Raw genomic sequence first — 18,496 nt, forward strand, 5'->3', positions numbered from 1 at the left:
CAGGGGTCTATCACTCTTTTTCAGAGTATATAGACACAGACACACACACACACACAGACACACACACACACAGATAGGAATAGTGAATATTATCAAAAATTCTGAAGCCACCATAACTCATAATCAGAAGATTCTCTTCAGTTTTTTGGTCTTCAATATTATTGAAACATTCAATAACATTGAAAGACAATGTCAGCAAAGTGAATTCAACATATGTTTAAAGGACCATCTATCATGATCAAGTGAAATTTAACCCAGTGCCACAAAAACACTTTAAAACTCATAATCTAGTGTGAACGATTACTTCAGTAGAAAAGAAAGTACAATTGATCATCTCAACAGAACAGTAAAAGCAATGGGCAAAATTCAACACCCATTCATGACAAAATTATAGCACACTAAAAATGAAAGAAGATATCCTCAACCCGATAAAGGACCTATAAAAAAATGTACAAGCAGACAACCTTAAACTTAACTCACCATCTATCCTGCTTTCAAAGATGAGGAACAAGTTTTTAACACTTCTACTTGACATTAAATGTCCTTGCCAGTGCATTAGGGGGGAAAAAAGGAAGAGCAAAACTGCCATTAGCTGGCAACATGATCACCTATAATCATGTTTTACTGAAGAGAAACTGAGTATTATAATGATGATCACCTTTATACTGAATATTCCATTAAATCTAAAGAAGGTTTGCATAAAATATTAGGGAGGTTATCAACATAAGGAATAATTACATATGGCTCAAGTGCTGGAACTGTTGCATTACTTAAATTCCCTGTGGCACCCACTACTTAAAATATCTCAGAGTGGGCATGAAAGGTCTGACTCACAGAGTAACAGAATTAATTTGTTGACACTTGAAAACTGGCTTGACAACAGTATTTTTATGTATAAGCAACAAAGAATTAGAAAATACTAAACTGAAAATGCCATATGGAAGAGTATAAAAAACAAACTACTTAGGAATTTAGCAAAAGATGTGAAAAACCTACACACTGAACACTGTAGTAACATGTCACTGAGAAATACTGAAGACCAAAATAAGTGGGAAAAAACGCACTATCTTCACACATGGGAGGACAGTATTATTACTATGTCAGTCATTTCCAGAATTATCTGTAGATTCAATTCCAAATATAATCCCAGCAGGTTTTTTGGGAAGACAGAAGAAGCTGATTCTAAAATTTATATGGAAAGAAAAAGACTTAAAAAGAATAAAAGTGGGCCCGGCGCAGTGGCGCAAGTGGTTAAAGGTCCTCGCCTTGCACGCCCGGGATCCCATATGGGCACCGGTTCTAATCCCGGCAGCCCCGCTTCCCTTCCAGCTCCCTGCCTGTGGCCTGGGAAAGCAGTCGAGGATGGCCCAAAGCTTTGGGAACCTGCACCCGCGTGGGAGACCCGGAAGAGGCTCCTGGCTTCGGATTGGCATAGCATCGACCGTTGCGCTCACTTGGGGAGTGAATCATCAGACGGAAGATCTTCCTCTCTGTCTCTCCTCTCTGTATATCCGCCTTTCCAATGAAAAAATAATAAAAATAAATCTTTAAAAAAAAAAAGAATAAAAGTAATTTTCAAAAAGCAAAATTGGAGAAAGTAACTTCATTTTTTGATTTACCATGAAGCCGCAATCACCAAGATGTTGCAGCACTGACATAAACACAAAAAAGAACAAAGGAACCGTGTAGAAACTCCGGATATAGAGCTACACTTGCTGAACCGGTATCATCAGCCAGAATATGAACTGAAAAGGTTTTTTTTCCCTTACAAATGTTAAATATTTTAAGGAAATCATGAAATGGAATCAGAGAGAAGCAGGAAGAAAAGTGAAGACAGAGGGAGAGAGAACCACACACTTGTACAACTTTCCTAAGGAAATAGCAGCATATCCCCAACATAAGGAATTAGTTCATCGTACCATTGGATAAGCAAAGATTCTTCTCAAAGTGACTCCATTTTTAAAAAAAAAACACTTGATGTAAAAGTCTTGGCCCAAAGCCTTTGTAAATTTAAACATATTTTCACATGCTCTAATTTACATATTTATTTCTTAAAATATTTCTGGCGGTTTTAGTCAGATATAACCTCCCCTGAAAGAAATCACGCTGCTTTTCTCCCCAAGAACATACATTTCCTTAAGTATTTTAAATATCACAAATTCCATCACTCTGCTTGCAACCACAAAGACTCACCGATCTGCAGATACCGGAGTCTCCACTGGAATGGAATATCCTTCCAAATCTGAAATGTTCACTTGTATTTGCCTTGAGGTTACTACCTGGCTATCCTGAGATGGTATGGTTTCCAAGTTCTGAGTAATTGTAACACTATCTGGAAGAGGACATTGTATGACTTGGAAGTCCAGTGGAGATACAGGTCCTAGAAAATCTAAACATTCTTGGTCCTGTGCTACAGCTTTACCGGCCAATAATTTGGAGGTTGGTTCCAAGGATCTTGAAGATAGAGTTTGTAGGTCTGCGTTAAACTCACTAGTTATCTTTGTTTTACAGGCAGGATCCAATAAGGCTCCACTATCCAACGTGGCAGGAGTCTTGGGACAAAGAGTTATACGCACACAAGAAAGTGCCTTTGCATTTGAAGGTGGAGTAGATGCAGATGTTGTTAATGTATCTGGGACCAACTGGGAGACCACATTAGTGAACTTGGCTTCAACATTTATGTTAGAAATGTATGAAACAGGTGTGAATTCATTATCCTTTTCCATCACACAATCCTGACCTTGAGAAAGGAGGAAATGGTATTTTCTCATGTGGTCATCTACACATGGGTCTCTGCTTTGACATTGTTCAAGAAAAATGGGAGATGGAAGATCTGAGGCTATACATTCCTGACCTGGAGGAGAGGGAGAACGGCTTTCTCTCAACTGATGATCTACATATGGGGCTTTGCACTGTTCAAAGAGTTGGCGTTGTTCAAGAAAAATAGCAGAAGGAGTACTTGGAGAAGGGGGAGAACAGTGTTTTCTCACATGGTAATTTGCCTGTGGGGCTTTGCTTTGTTCAAAGAACTCTCGTTGTTCAAGAAAAATGTGCGAAGGAGGATCTGGAATAATAGTTACATTCTTCTTAATTCCTATTGTGGAACTTGGTCTGTCCATGTTAATGAGGGTATGATTATCGGAAAACTGAATTTGCTTGTAATTACTACCACTTGCACTCGTATTGGGCTCAGAAAGGCTGACTTTAAAATCTGCTCTTTCTATGAGTTTTTCTTCTTGGTGAGAATCCTTTAAATTAACAGGTGATTTTTGGCTTTGCCTAATACCTTCTTCTAAAATAGTCACAGTTTTATTTGGTGAATGACTAGATTTTTTAAATGATGAAGGGGCAGAAGCTTTCTGTTTTAGATCTCTGGGAGGATTTTGTTCTTGAGAATTAAAGGCCCCCATAGGGGCTTCAAGACACGGGCTATTTTCAGTAACACCAACCTTAAAAACAGAAGAATCAGAAATGCATTTAGAATGTCGGTGAGATGAAAACGTGATGGAGGTGGTAAATTGTTTCAAGGGTTCTGAGGGCAGCATGTGAGATGGAGAATGAAAATTCATTTCTTTAGGAGGCATACAAACAGGTTCATGGAATGGCATTCGAAGACTCTTGCTAATCTTGAAGTCTTCAGGTATGTGAAATGGAGGAGGACTTTCCAAGCGCAAGGAATTCCAAACGTTGAAATTGGGGCTGCTCTGGTCCAGTGACTGAGAAAGGTTGATGTGCCTGGCCGTGCATGATGACACGCTCCGCCGTCCTCGGATCAAATCTGATGGTTCAGCAGATCTGAACGCACAAGGACGGCTGTCCAATTGTGGTTGTTCAGCAGCCAGGGTCCGGCAACATCCTTTTTCGTGGCTCTCGATAATAATGTGGCCACACACAGCTTCAGGGCTACATATTCCCTTGGGACTGTGGAAACCCTAGAAAATATAAATGGACTCTTACTTGGAGTAGTCCAAAAGTTATATGCTATAAAATGAGCTTATGTCATTTTCTCATAATAAAAACAGCTCGAAGAGCCCGGCAAAGACCCATTAACTATACAGTAAAATGGCTCAAAACTGCAGGGTCTCCCCCACAGATTCCTCTAGTACCCCGTTGCCAGAGGGGATGAGCCTGCTGCACCCCACCCAGTCTCCTGGACCATGAGAGTCAAACAGATGGATGGGGTTCTGTCTAAGTAGTTCCGATTTATTGGGGAAATTCAATTTCTTATATAGGGTAAGGGATAGCCTCAAGCCAGGAATTTCAGGAATTCCAAGAGGGGAAAACTAGGAGCCAGTTACTAGGAGCATGACTGTGGAAGCCACCTCCCATAGGCCAGGGGTAGGTGAGTGAAATGACTCCGGTCAATCAGTCTTTCTTTGAAACAACGTGACACCTGTTCTGGGTCATACCCAGAGCTCAGTTCTTGGCCGCCATCTTGCTTGCCAGTGACCTTGAACTGTTAGTAGCCATCTTATTGACTTAGTGATCTCTTTGCCTCTGAGCCCCACAAAAACAATATGAACAGGTAGTAGAGTTCTAAAAATTTTTACTTTAGTAACCAGAACAAGTATATTCTTACCTTTTTCTTTACCCAAACTTCTACCAGCCACATATCAATCTAACTGGAGCCAATTCCTGTTTGTTTTGTGGCTAGTCATGATATTACTAAATTTACTTTGTGGTATAAGCAAGAGTTACATGCAACTATGATTCTTGACCTTAAAATCCAGTTATTGATCTCCCCACTACTACCACCATCACCATTACTCTCACTAGCTGTAAATGGTGATGCTGCTGCAACCTTAAAAGTCAAACATGAGGACAGCTGAGTTGCTCAGCCAGCTTGCATTACTGGACAACTTCAAGGAACAGACTTCATTCACTCTGGATTGTGAAAGAAAAATGGGGTCTGCACAGTAGCATAGCAAATTAATCCTCTGCCTGTGACTCCAGTATTTCACTTGGGCACCAGCTCATGTCCCAACTGTTCCAGTTCTGGTCCAGTTCCACCTTTACAGTTTAGGAAAGCAGCAAAGGATGGCCCAAGTCCTTGGGCTCCTGTACCCATGAAGGAGACCTGGAAAAAGATCAGCTTTGGCTGTGGTGGTAGCCATTTGAGGAGTGAGCCATTGAGGAGATCTTCCAGCAGGTGGAAGATCTCTCTCCCCCTCTATAATTCTGACTTATAAGAAAAATAAATCTTTGGAAGAAAACAGTTCATTTTGCAATGCACAAAGCAAAAAGTCAGGCAGTGCTCAGCACGATAGTCTAGTGGCCAAAGTCTTCACTTCCATGTGCTTGGGATCCCATATGAGTGCTGGTTCGTATCCTGGCTGCTCTACTTCCCTTCCAGCTGCCTGCTTGTGGTGTGGGAAAGCAATGCAGGGGGACCCAAAGCCTTGGGACCCTGCACCCACATGGGAGACCCGGAGGAGGCTCCTGGTTCCTGGCTTCATTTCAGCTCCATTACAGCCATTTGGGGAATAAACCAGTCTACGCAAAATCTTTCTCTCTGTCTCTCCTTCTCTCTGGAAATCTGACTTTCCAATAAAAATAAATAAAAAGTTTTTTTAAAAGTCAGTTATCACTCAATTATCAAACTGTACGAAGGATTAAGGGTGGTGAACCTTACTGAAGTTGGAGCTAAGCAGGGGTCTCTGTCAAGGTAAGAAGTAAAAAAGATACGAATGAGGAGGGGGACACAAAGAATTTCAATGACATTTGGTAATGCTGTTTCTTAAGGTGAAAAGTTGCTATGCACAAATTACTCTGCTTCTCTTTTTCCTTTATATAAATGTTTCATATGAACTCTTTCCTATGCATAAAACAATTCATCACAGGAGGAAAATATTTTTAAAAGCAAAGTTCATTCTGGACCAGAGAATATTTCCTGTAAATAGACTGCCTACCACGATATTACTCTTATGAGAACACATGGCTAAATTTAGTTATTTACTTTTATGTGTGTATCAAATCTTCAGTTTCTAAGAGGATAAATTTTCCCAATAGATGACTTTGAAACTAGTCAAAATTTCTACAATCTAATTCTTAAACCTTAATTTTAGAAGAATTAAGACTCCTAATATTTTAGCAAAAGATTGTCAGTGATCTTAGCTAGGATAACATCAGGACCTGAAGAAGATATTCAAAGTCCATCAGTCATTTTTATGTATTTTTCCTTTTAATTGCTTGATTTCTTTATACCTTGGACAAGTCAGTTGTTCTCCCATGACCAAACAACTCTGCCTTGATCTCTTCAACTTTCCTCCTGTCATCTTCATTTAATTCTGAAATAGAGTATCCACACTCGTGTGCTAAGTTAAGCTTCAGATTCCAGGCTGAAGAGAAAGTATGGGAACATTTGAGATAATCAAATACAACACTGATAATTTCTCAATTATTTTAAGAGCACAGATGGCCACCAATTTAATTCCGAGCACAATGCTTGTGTGTGCATGCAATTGCATGACAGGAAAATCATTTTAGTTTTTTTTAAAAAAATATTTTTATTTTGAATTTTGAATTATGTGGTACATTTTGTATAGGCTGGGATTCCCCCCTCAACTCCCACCTCCCTGACTTGAAATAATTTTCAATAATTTTATCCAATCTTCCTTCTAATCAGGAGCATCCATTTCTCTCCCTCTTCAGCTCCTGCTATAGTTACTGCCACTTTCATGAGATGTGATAATTAAAAATAATAATAAATGCACTAGAGAGCTGCTGGTAAAATCAAAGCATATATGAAATGCATAAGAGATTAACATCAGGGCTAGTACACTGCCTTACTGGCTAATCCTTTGCATTCCAATATAGGTGGCAGTTCACATCCCAGCTGTTCCACCTCCCTTCCAGCGCTCTACTTATGGCCTAGGAAAGCAGCAGAGGATGGTCCAAAGCCTTGGGATCCTGTACCCACATAGGAGATATGGAAGAAGCTCCCGGCTTCAGATCAACACAGCTCTGGGTTTGCAGTTACTTGGGGAGTGGGCCAGCAGACAGAAGATTTTTCTACATCTCTGTAAATCTGCCTTTCCAATAAAAATAAAATCTTAAAAAAATGTAGAACAGATCAAATAGGAGGATTTTTTATTTTCGGAGGACGAACAAAGCTTTAGGAGCCCGAAAATCCATGCTAACTCCCTATTCTTTATCAGACATAAAAATCTACTTCACCTGAAATACTAAATTCAGGCTAGCACAATATACACTGTAACTCTTGCCACATTATTGACTAAAATGGGCTCCACTGGACTGCTGGTGGGAAATACAATTATTCTTGCAGTCCTACTGGAAAACAAATGTAGAACTCCAAACAAGCAGTTAAATGACAATATTTCTAAGCAGGAACCTACCTTTAGGACAATCCATGATGTCTTACCTCGTGCTCGCGCTCGGACCCGACACTCCTCCTCTTCCGCGTTCCTGAGTATCTGTTTGGCATGATTCAGTGATGACTCACACTGCAGGAGGTTTTTCACATGGGTAGCCAGCGAGTCTATACTACCACCACAATCGTCACTCTCTGACATACCCTCTTCCTCTCTGCTATCTGATATGCTTGTCTTAGCTGAAGCATATGGAAAGAAGTTTAGAAGAACATCAGAAACTGATTCCAAAGACTCAGGTAAATTACTTTCCCATGAGCACGAAGTATTTCCATCACTTGCATCACTACTTGAGTCACTTTTTATAATAGTCATCACAGGAATAATGATTTTTTGCCCCATAGTTCCACTATACCCTTCAGGTTCACGCCTCATTACTGATTTGGCTGCTTCATATCGCCTAAGAGTTTCATCTAAAGCCACTCTGGCTTCACATTCTGCTTCCTGCAGTGGACTTCTAACTGCATTTGAACTAATAAATTCCCAATTTTCAACACCTCTCTGGCATTTGAAACTTGTCTGTGTGCCAATATCCTTCAGTATGCATCTGTTGCTTGGGCTTTCCTCTCTGAATGGCTGTCTCGGGAGCAACTCGCCATCAGACACATCAGTTATGGAAGGTTCTTTGAAGCAAACTACCTTCTTAGACCGGATATCTGAAACATCACTAACATCTCTAAAAGGAACAAGGGGAGCAGACAAATTGCATCGTTTCAACGCTATATTTTCGGCCTCCATTAACAGCGTCTGAATCTCTTTGAGAGTTTTAGAACTACTGCCTGTATCCCGGATTTCCTCAGAGCCAACATCCCCCAAATCTGAACATTCTGGCTTATTTATTACAACCCGATCATCAGCCAGAGAATTTAAAGGCATACCGTTTGAAATAACACTGCAGTCAGAAGAAGGCAAGTTATCGATTAGCCTTTGGACATGTTCTGAAACAACATGCTTCTCACCGTATGAGTAAGTACCAGGGCAAACTGCTGGTAACCCAGTTACGTGATCAGCTTTACCAAGACCACTTGAGGCCTTCAGAGCATTTTCAGTTAGATGTCTATCTGGCAAATCCTTTGGACAAATACTCAGTTTTTCTCTCTGTGAAAAGGAACAAGGAGGAATTGTTGGCAACACTGCTTTCTGGTCAGCTGATCCAAGAACTGTTGAAACCTTTAGTGCATCTTCAACTTGATGTACGTCTGGCAATTCTTGAGGGTAGAAGGTATTGGGTTTCTCTCCCTGTAAACAGGAACTAGAGAGAGGTATTATTACTTCAGTATTTACATCAGTTGGTTCTGGAACAGTTGAAATTTTTAGAGTATCTTCACTTTTCTCTTTATCTGGCAATTGCTGTTGAAACAAAATGCTAGGTTTCACTCTTTGAGAATAAGAACTACGAAAAACTGTCAGTAACGGAACCTTCTGGTCATCTGGTCCTGTTAAAATTGAAACCTTAGGTTTCTGTCCTTGTGAGTAGGAACGATGGGTAGGTGCTGGTAATTCAGTTTTTTGATCATCCACTACACTCACAATTGATATCTTGAATTTCTCTTTCTGTGGATGAGAACTAGATGGTACTATGGATGTCCTCTCCTGATCAGCTAATCCGGGAATAGCTGGGGCATTCAAAACCTCTTCAGATAGTTGACTGCCATAAAAATCAGCAGGCTTCTGTCTTTCAGAGTGGGGAACAGGAGGTGTTGTTGATATTCCAGTCTTCTGGTCACCTACTTCCAGAAGAACAAAAGCATCTGCAGCTTCTTCAGTTACACCTAGCAACTCCTGATGATGAACAATACTTGATTTCTCTTTTCGCGTGTATGAACCAGAGGACACTATTTCTATCTTCTGATCAGCAGGTCCAGGAACCTCTATTGATTTCAAAGCTACTTCAGTAAGATCTGGCAATTTCTGCTGGTAAGAAACAATGGACTTCTCTTCATTTGAATAAGGGGTGGAGGATGCTATTCCAATCTTATGGTCAGTAGACTCTGAAACCCCTAAAACTTTCAAAGCTGATTCAGTAAGGTCTGGCAACTCTTGCTGGTAAGAAACACTAGGTTTACCACTCGTGGGGTCAGTTGGTCCTGGAACACCTGAAACTTTTAGAGACTTTTCAGTTGGATAACTAACTGGCAAATCCTGTTGGTAAGAGATAGTAGGTTTCTCTCTCTGAGAGTAGAAAGAAGCTACCTTAGGAGTCCCAGTATTCTGGCCAACTGGTCCAGAGACATCGGAAACTTTCAGACTTTCGTCAGTGAGTTGACTGTCTGACAGTGTTTGTTGGTAGAAAATAACAGGCTTCTCTCCAAGTGAGTAGTGATCAGGGGATGCTATTGGTGTCCCAGTTTTTTGGTCTGTGGGAATAGCTAATATGTTCAAGTTTTCTTTAGGCAGAGGATGGCGGAAAATAATGGCCTTTTCTCCAGGAGAGTGGGAACTTGAAGGTACTGTTGGTACGTCAGTCTTTTGCTCAATTGAGCCCAAAACAACTAAACCTTTCAGAACCTCTTCAGTCAGACGACTATCTGGTAAGGACTGCTGATAGAAAATAATGGACTTCTCTCCAAGTGACTGGGAAGCCGAAGATACTGTGGATGTCCGTGCCTTCTGGTCAGCTGGCCCAGCAGCAGCAGCAGAAACTTTCACAGCCTCTTCAAATATATGACTATCTGATAAGCTCTGCTGGAAAAAAACACCACTCTCTCCAGTATGTGAGTGGGAAGGAGAGATTATGGCTGTTTTTCCAGTCCTCTGGTCAACTAAGCCAGGAGCAGTTGAAGCATTCAGAACCTCTTCAGGTGCGAGACCATCAGGGTGTGGATAGAAAACAACAGACTTCTCTCCAAGGGAGTAGGAACTTGAAGGTACTGATGCTGTCCTAGTCTTCTGGCCAGTTAATCCAGGAGCAAATAAACTTTTCAAAGACTCTCCAGTTATAAGGCTACCTGGCAAAGACTGTTGGTAGAAAATATCAGGTTTCTCTCTTTGTGAGTGGAAAGCAGAGGACTCTGCGGCTGTTCCTATCCTCTGCTCAGCTTGCCTAGGAGCAGCTAAAGCTTTCAAAGACTCTTCAGTTAGAGGACTGTCTGGCAGCTTCTGATGATAGAAAACACTGGGCTTTTCTCTTTGTGAGTAGGAAGTAGAAGTTACACTTGGTATCCCAAACTTCTGGTCGGCTGCTCCAGAAAGAGTTGAAACTGTCAGAGACTCCTGAGGTGCACCACTACCTGGTGGGGTTGGCTGGTAGAAAATAACAGGCTGTCTCTGTGAATACAAACTAGAAGGTACTGTTGGTATCCCAGTATTCTGGTCAGCAAATTCAGGGACAATTGAAACCTTCAGAGGCTTTCTAGTTGGATGACTATCTAGCAAGTCCTGCTGGTAAACTATACTGGGCCTCTCTCTATGGGAGTAAGAACCTGAAGGTCCTGTTAGTGTTCCAGTCTTTTGATCAGCTGCTCTGGTATCAACTGAAACGTTCCGAGCCTCTTTAGCCAGATGACTGTCTGACAGCTCCTGATGGTAGAAAACACCAGGTTTGTCTCTCTGCGAGTAGGCAGAGTAGGCACCGGAGGATGCTGCTACTGTTTCAGCCTTCTGCTCCGCTGCTCTAAAAACAGAAACTTTCAGACCTTCTTCAGGTAGATGACTATCACGTAGGCTCTGTTGAGAGAAAACAATGGGCTGCTTTCTTAAAAAGTAGGAACTAGACAATTCAGCTGGCAATCCAGTCTTCTGATCACTTGGCCTGGGAACAATGGAAACTTTCAGAGGCTCTTCGGTCTTAGGACTGTCTGGGAATGTCTGCTGGTAGATAGCACTGGGCTTCTCCTTAGGTGAGTGGGAAGCAGAGCTTACAGTTGGTATCCCTGTCTGCAGGTCAACTAGTTCGTAAGCAGCTGAGAACTTCCGGGCTTCTTCAATTTGCTGACTGTCTGGCAACTCTTGTTGATAGAAAATACTAGGCTTTTCTCTCTTTGAGTAAGTAGATGGTACTATTATTATCCCAGTCTTGTGGTCAGCAGGTCCAAGTGTAGCTGAAAATTTGCGGGCTTCTTTGATTTGATGACTGTCTGGAAACTCTTGCTGGTAGAAAACACTAGGCCTTTCTCTCTTTAAGTGCGTAGATAGTACTGCTGTTGTCCCAGTATTCTGGACAGGAGGTCCAAGAGCAGCTGAAAATTTGCGGGCTTCTTCGATTCGATGACTGTCCGGTAACTCTTGCTGGTAGAAAATACCAGGCTTTTCTCTCTGTGAGAAGGAAGCAGATGGTACTGTCGTTGTTCCAGTCTTTTGGTCAGCACGTCCAGGAGCAGCTGAGAATTTTAAAGGCTGATCAGGTATACGGCTTTCTGGCAAGGCCTGTTGGTGTAAAATATGAGGCTTCTCTCCATGTGAGTAGGAAGTAGAGGTTACAGTTGGTGTACCAGTCTTCTGGTCAACTGGTCTATCAGCAGCTGAAACTTTCAGAGCCTCCTCAGTTAAATTACTGTCAGGCAATTCCTGTTGGTAGAAAACAACAGGTTCCTCTCTCTGTCTGTAGGAAGGAAAGGTTCCAGTTGGTATACTAGTCTTCTGGTCAGCAGGTCTGGAGGCAGCAGAAACTTTCAGACCCTCTTCAGGTAGATGACTGTCTGGAACAGTCTGTTGATAGAAAGTATTGGGCTTCTCCCTGTATGAGTAAGAACTAGGTTGTATTACTCCTTTCCCAGTTGTCTGGTCAGCTGGTGTAGGAACAGCTGAGACCTTCTGAGACTCCTCAGTTACAGGGCGATCTGGTAAAGTCTGCTGATATAACGTCCCAGGCTTCTCCCTCTGTGAATAGAATGGAGCAGGTACGGTTGGTGTTCCAGTCTTCTGGTCAGCTGGGCCAGGAACACCTGAACCTTTCAGAGGTTCTTCAGTTAGATGACTAGCTGTCAGTTCCTTCTGGTTAAGAAGATCAGCATGTTGACCAATAGTATTCTCTCGAGAATGTACAACCAACTGAGGCAAGTCGTTGGCAGATGATGATAAATGAGATCCAGTGTCTGACTCTCCAGGAGTGGCAGTAAGGACAGATTTCAAGTTGGATGGAGTGATTTCAGCTAAACCTCCTTTAGAAGTGTCTCCTAAAGTAAAAGAGATGTGTTAATGTATTTTCTTTTCAAAGCAAAATAAAGGCAAAATAACAGCCTGCCTGTTTATAGGATATATGAATCCCAATTTTGGTTTTTTATTTATTTATTTATTTATTTGAGAGGCAAATAGATAATCAGACAGATAGAGCTGCATCGTAAGCCTCCATCTACTAGTTCACTCCTCAAATACCCACCAAGGGCCATTACTAGGCTGTACTGAAGCAAAAGCCAGAAATTTAATCCAGGTCTCCCATGTAGATGGCAAGGACCCAACTATTTAATATGTCACCCTTACCTCCTGGGCTATACATTAATAAGTAGGCAGAATGAGGAGCAGAGCCAGAATTCAAGCCACAGCACTAAGACTCCTAACTAGTATATTAAGCATTAGGCCAAATCCTGCCCATCATTTTAAACCTTGGGTTTGCAAAGAATTATCAGTGGCATGGGAAAATTCACTTCAACCTAAGATTTTATTTCATCCTACGTACAGGATAATCATTATAATCATTATATCATTATATCATGTATACTGGCAACCACAAAAGCTTTTAAAATTCATTACATGGCAAAGGATCACCAGCTTATTTCCAAAGGTTCTCCTTGTCCCCTAATCCCACAGGAGCAATACTACATGACCCAGATGAATGTTACACATGAATAAGTTTAACTGACTTTCTCAATAAATGTAAACTGTATAATATATAGCTATTTTGAGTACATGAAACTGCAAGAGATCCCCAGGATTACACTGATAGTTTTGAACTTAAATCTATATGGCATGGGAACTACTGACAGTTTTGTTAAGACCTAACTATAGAAATATTGTTAAGAAGGGTTAGGAAGAATATGAAAGTCTAAGCAGCACAATCCAGAATAGCTTCCTGAATGAACAGAAGTTTTCTATATCTGCAATTAAAACACAGCAATTCAGGCCTGGCACAGTAGCCTAGCGGCTAAAGTCCTCTCCTTGAATGTGCTGGGATCCCATATGGGTGCTGGTTTTAAATCTGGCAACCCTACTTCCTATCCAGCTCCCTGCCTGTGGCCTGGGAAAGCAGTCTAGGATGGCCCAAAGCCTTGGGACCCTGCACCCACATGGGAGACCCGGAAGAGCTCCTGGCTCCTGGCTTTGGATCAGCGCAGCACCAGCCACTATAGTCACTTGGGGAGTGAATCATCGGACAGAAAATATTTCTGCCTCTCCTCCTCTCCATATATATCTGACTTTTCTTTTTTTTTTTTTTTAAGATTTATTTATTTATTGGAAAGTCAGATATACAGAGAGGAGGAGAGACAGAGAGGAAGATCTTCCCTCCAATGATTCACTCCCCAAGTGAGTGCAATGGCCAATGCTATGCTGAACCGAAGTCAGGATCCAGGAACTTCTTCCAGGTATCCCACACGGGTGCAGCGTCCCAAGGTACTGCGCCGTCCTCGATTGCTTTCCCAGGCCAAAAGCAGGGAGCTGGATGGGAAGTGGAGCTGCTGGGATTAGAACCAGCGCCCATATGGGATCCCAGTGCGTTCAAGGTGAGGACTTTAACCACTGCTAGGCCACGCCACCGGGCCCTGCCTTTTCAATAAAAAGAAATAAATCTTAAAAAAAGATACTTGTAATCTTAACACAATGCCAATAACCACATCAAAGGTGTGTATTTTTTTCTGTTGCATTCTGTTAACTGATTTTAAAGGCAACTTTGAAATACATAAAATAATAAGTATGCAATATTATAGAAATTTAATATGCTACACAATAAACAAAAGGAGATGAATAGGGAACAAAGCTGAAATAGAATTCAGAAATGATAAAAAATAGTAACAAATCTACAAGAATAAAATTAAGAAAACAAACTCTAAATAAATACATGTTCTACATCCTTTGCCTTCATTAAAATGTAAAATATTATACCAATAATTTTAACAATATAACAATGTACTTGGGGCCTTATAACATACATAGACATAATATCTAAACATTAATAGCATCAAGAAAGAGGAGACATAGAGTAACAGAGAAGTGAAGTTTCTGGATCTCACCAGCATTGAACAAGTATAAATTGGAAGCACATTCTAAAAGTTAGTATATATATTATAAATTCTAGATTAATCTCTCATATTAACCTTCATTGTAAATTAACTAGCAAGGAAAACCCCAAAGAAATTAAGGTGGCACACTAAAATATATTCACACAGTGCAATAAAAAGCAGTAAAGTAAAAGTGAAAAACAAAAATAGGAGACATGTGGAAAACAAAGGCAATCAGGAAACTCTAAATCCAATCATACAGCTCACAGTGTTAAGTGTGAACAGGCTAAACAATCACATCAGAAAAGGAAGGCTGTCAGGCTAAATTAAAAATTTTAAACGTAAGATAGACTATATGCTGCTTACAGGAGATGTAGTTCTGAATTAAAAATATTCTAGTAGGTGCTAAGTGACAGGATGAAATAAGATATACCATCTAAATGGGAATTATAAGAGCTGGAGTGTATTTAGACAAAAGCACTCTAGAAAAACGAGAAAAAATGCTACTAGAAAGAATAATTATAATAAAAAGGCCAATTTATCTGAAATATACAAAAATTACAAATAACATGGCCCTCACGGCACTGTTTTACAAAACATAAAACAAATCAAAGAGAAAGGGAAAAGATAATCATAAAGATTTCAATACTCTACTTTAGAAAGTGGAGAAAGCAACTAGGCAGAAGATCAACAAGGATACAGAAGACTTGACCCCAGAAACCCAATAGAACAAAGAGACATCTATAGAACACACCACTTAACAACAGCAGAACACAGCCTGCTCAAGCACAAACGACATTCTACAGTATAAACTGCATACAAATAGTCTCAATAAATTTAAAAGAACTGAAATCATACCGTATATTTTCTACCAAAAACTAAATCAGATAAAAAACTAATACCAGAAGAAAATACAGTATGTGGAAATTACATAACACATCCCTAAATAACCAGAGTCAACAAAGAAAAAATCAAGATTGAAACTAGAAAATGCTTTCAGATGAATTAAAACAAAAATACGGCAAACTAAAACAGACATGCTGAAGAAGTCTGAAATTAGATAAATTTATAAAGAAGGCCTACATTAAAAAGAAAGATTTCAAATCAAATGTCTAAATACCCAACAGAAGAAGAAAATAAGACACAAACAATATCCAAAATAAATGAAAGTAAGGATAAATAAAATCTAAAATGGAAATAAACAGAAATTAGAAAAGCACAAAAATATAGTCTTGGGGAAAGCAAAAAAACAAAAACAAAAACAAAAACAAGAGACCACACAAAATTTTATAGCAATTGTAAATAGTAAAAAGTTTAATTCTGAGGCAGTGAAAATCACATGCTAAAGGTTTATTTACTTTCTGCTCCAGGATTGGATAAAAAATTACAAGGCATCTTAAAAGTTGTAAGTAGTATGAATATAATTAGACCAAACAGATTTTTCTTTTTCGTATTCTGAGGACTACTGAGGCCACGACTAACGAAACTGCCTCTTCAGACAAACAACGCTCGTCTGTGAATTCCAGAAATTGGCCTCGAGAAAGCCTGTTGAATCAGCCAAGTATGGCCCTCTCCAGACAGCATGACCAGAGGTTTAAAGTCATTATAACAATGTAAAGGGGAGCAAAAAACTCATGGCACAGTGACCACAGACTCTAGGCAGGATGGGCTTTAAATACAATATCTTACTCTTAGATTTCAGTCAAAGAATGCTTTTGTAGCTGCTTAGCTTTACAGAGCATCCTGCAATTCCTTCCTCATGGTAACTCAAGCCAACAACTTTCTCAAAGAAGCTGCACTGATATCCAAGACAGCCTGCTATCATGGCAGGTGACTCAGCAGCCCAGCCACCTCTGTGCATTCCTTAAAAACTCCAAGCTGTTCTCACTGAGCAGGACTGCTCCTGAGACCATGAAGTCAGCTATGATCCTTCCACTGGTAGATTTAAACTGTCATTTTCTTCCACTCCTCCGAACTGGCACCAATGACAAAGACCATTCTTTCAGTTACATGAAAACATCAAGCAACAGAGGCAGACTCAAGATATGGCAGAGATTCTGAAATGATCAATTAACTATGATTACGATACCTATGGCTCTAAAACAGGACATGGTATAACAGGACAGAACAGATGGGTAATGCAAGCAGACATATGGAAACTGTAAGACAAAGAATCAAAAAGAAGTGACATAAACCAAAAAAAAAAAAAAAAAAAGTACTAGAGTAAGGATGCCTTTGATGGACTGATTAGCAATCTGGACATAAACAAGGAAATTATCAGTGCGTTTTAAGATGGGCAAATAAAAGTTTGCCAAACTGAAAAAGCTAAAAGAAAAAAGAATGAAAAATAAGACAAGAGAAAAGAGTATCTATAGATTTTAGGACAATTTCTAAAAGTGTTAATTTAGGGAAGGTGGGTGGATTAAAACATGAAAAGCCTTTGCCATGCCATGCTGTAATTCACAAGAGGACAGTCACAAGAACACATTTTCAGACAGATAAATCAGTGTCTGTGATGGTGAAATTAGGTATCAACTTGTCTGAATTATGAGATACCCAAACAGCTGGTAAAACATTATTTCTATGTTTGTACGTGACTGTGTTAATCGAAGAAACTGGACTAAGTAAGGAAGATATGTGAATCCACCCAATCGGCTGAAACTTGGATAGAAAGACCTAGAAAGGCGTATTTATTTGTTCTTGTGCTTTCTCCTGTCTCGATATTCTTCTCCTACCCATGAGTATTAAAACTCCAGGTTGTCTGGCCTTCAGACTCAACACTTGGAAAAGCAGGCAGCCAGGTTCTAAAGTATCTGAACCTAGACCGAGCTACCACTCACTTCCCTGGTCCCTCAAGCCGCTAGCCTGGACTCAGTCATAGGCTTCCTGGGTTTTCCAGCAGACAGATGACCTAACAAGACTTCCTTACTTCCACAACCAAATAAGCCAATAAAAATAAATCCCCCCTCCATCCATATATCCATAGCTATCTAAACTACTGGTTCTGTCTCTCCAGAGAATCCTGACTTATTCAGATTAACAAAAACACTTCTGATAAAATTCAGACATTGAGACAATCATTTCAACTCTGATCGTTTCTGAAATATGTGATTAGACAAACAGTAAATACTACCAGCATCCTCTCCCATCATTCTATCACTGCCTTGCATTTTCTCACCTTAATTCTACCCACTATTTATTGCACCTTTCCTCTGTGCATTTTGAAATCATGATACCACTTAATGAACAGCTTTTCTCAAAACTCTCATTTTAAAAAAATCCACTTTTAAAATATTAAGATACTACTGCCTTTGTCGCTTTCTCCCATGGATCACAGACCCTGGAAATGAATGGATGGAATGTGAAATTTAAGTATTTCTCACAATCATTTCCACATCACTACTTTCCATCCTCCTCAAACAAACAAGCACACAGCTGAGAGCTCCTTTACTGAAGCTTGGGTTACATACTCTAACATCCTCCATCATTTTCCTCTGGCAACTTCCAGTTACTTCTACTCATGTTTTGAAAATTTCAAGGTCTGATTTATAGGATCTCCCAAAATCTCAGATCCTACATTAAACAGAAAACACTCATGGTGACAATTTTTACCCGGCAGTTGGGATGCTGGCTTAGATGTCTGCATCCCATATCAGAATGCCTAGGTTATGACTGCCGGCTCTTGAATCCAGTTTCCTACAATTGAAGACCTTGGGAGGCAATAGTGAGGACACAAATAATTAAGTTCTTGCCACCCATGTGGGTGGCCTGAATTGAATTTCAGGCTACTGACTTTGGCTGGTCCCATTCTTGATTGTTGTAAGCATGTGGAAAGTGAACCAGCAGATCCAAGTATCTTTCTTTCGTTCTCCTATTGATTCCCTATCTGGGATATAATGAATAGTACTAAAAATAAACATGCAAAATCAAATGTCTCCTCCACATTTAATTTCCTTT

At 40.1% G+C, this 18,496-nt stretch overlaps 1 protein-coding gene across 1 annotated transcript in view; it reads right to left on the minus strand.

The window, feature by feature from the left end:
- The window catches only part of ALMS1 (ALMS1 centrosome and basal body associated protein), a 96,968-nt gene that overhangs the window by 59,063 nt on the left and 19,409 nt on the right, over positions 1 to 18,496 (minus strand). The window contains exons 7-9 of the mRNA XM_040993215.1: positions 7,382 to 12,502; positions 6,205 to 6,338; positions 2,194 to 3,932 (exon numbers count right to left, since the gene is read on the minus strand). Of these exons, the coding sequence (XP_040849149.1) occupies positions 2,194 to 3,932; positions 6,205 to 6,338; positions 7,382 to 12,502 (6,994 nt within the window). The remainder of the gene's footprint in view (positions 1 to 2,193; positions 3,933 to 6,204; positions 6,339 to 7,381; positions 12,503 to 18,496) is intronic.

Source organism: Ochotona curzoniae, unplaced genomic scaffold, assembly GCF_017591425.1.
Source record: "Ochotona curzoniae isolate NIBS_2020 unplaced genomic scaffold, NIBS_Ocur_1.0 contig_883, whole genome shotgun sequence".
Lineage (NCBI taxonomy): Eukaryota > Metazoa > Chordata > Mammalia > Lagomorpha > Ochotonidae > Ochotona > Ochotona curzoniae.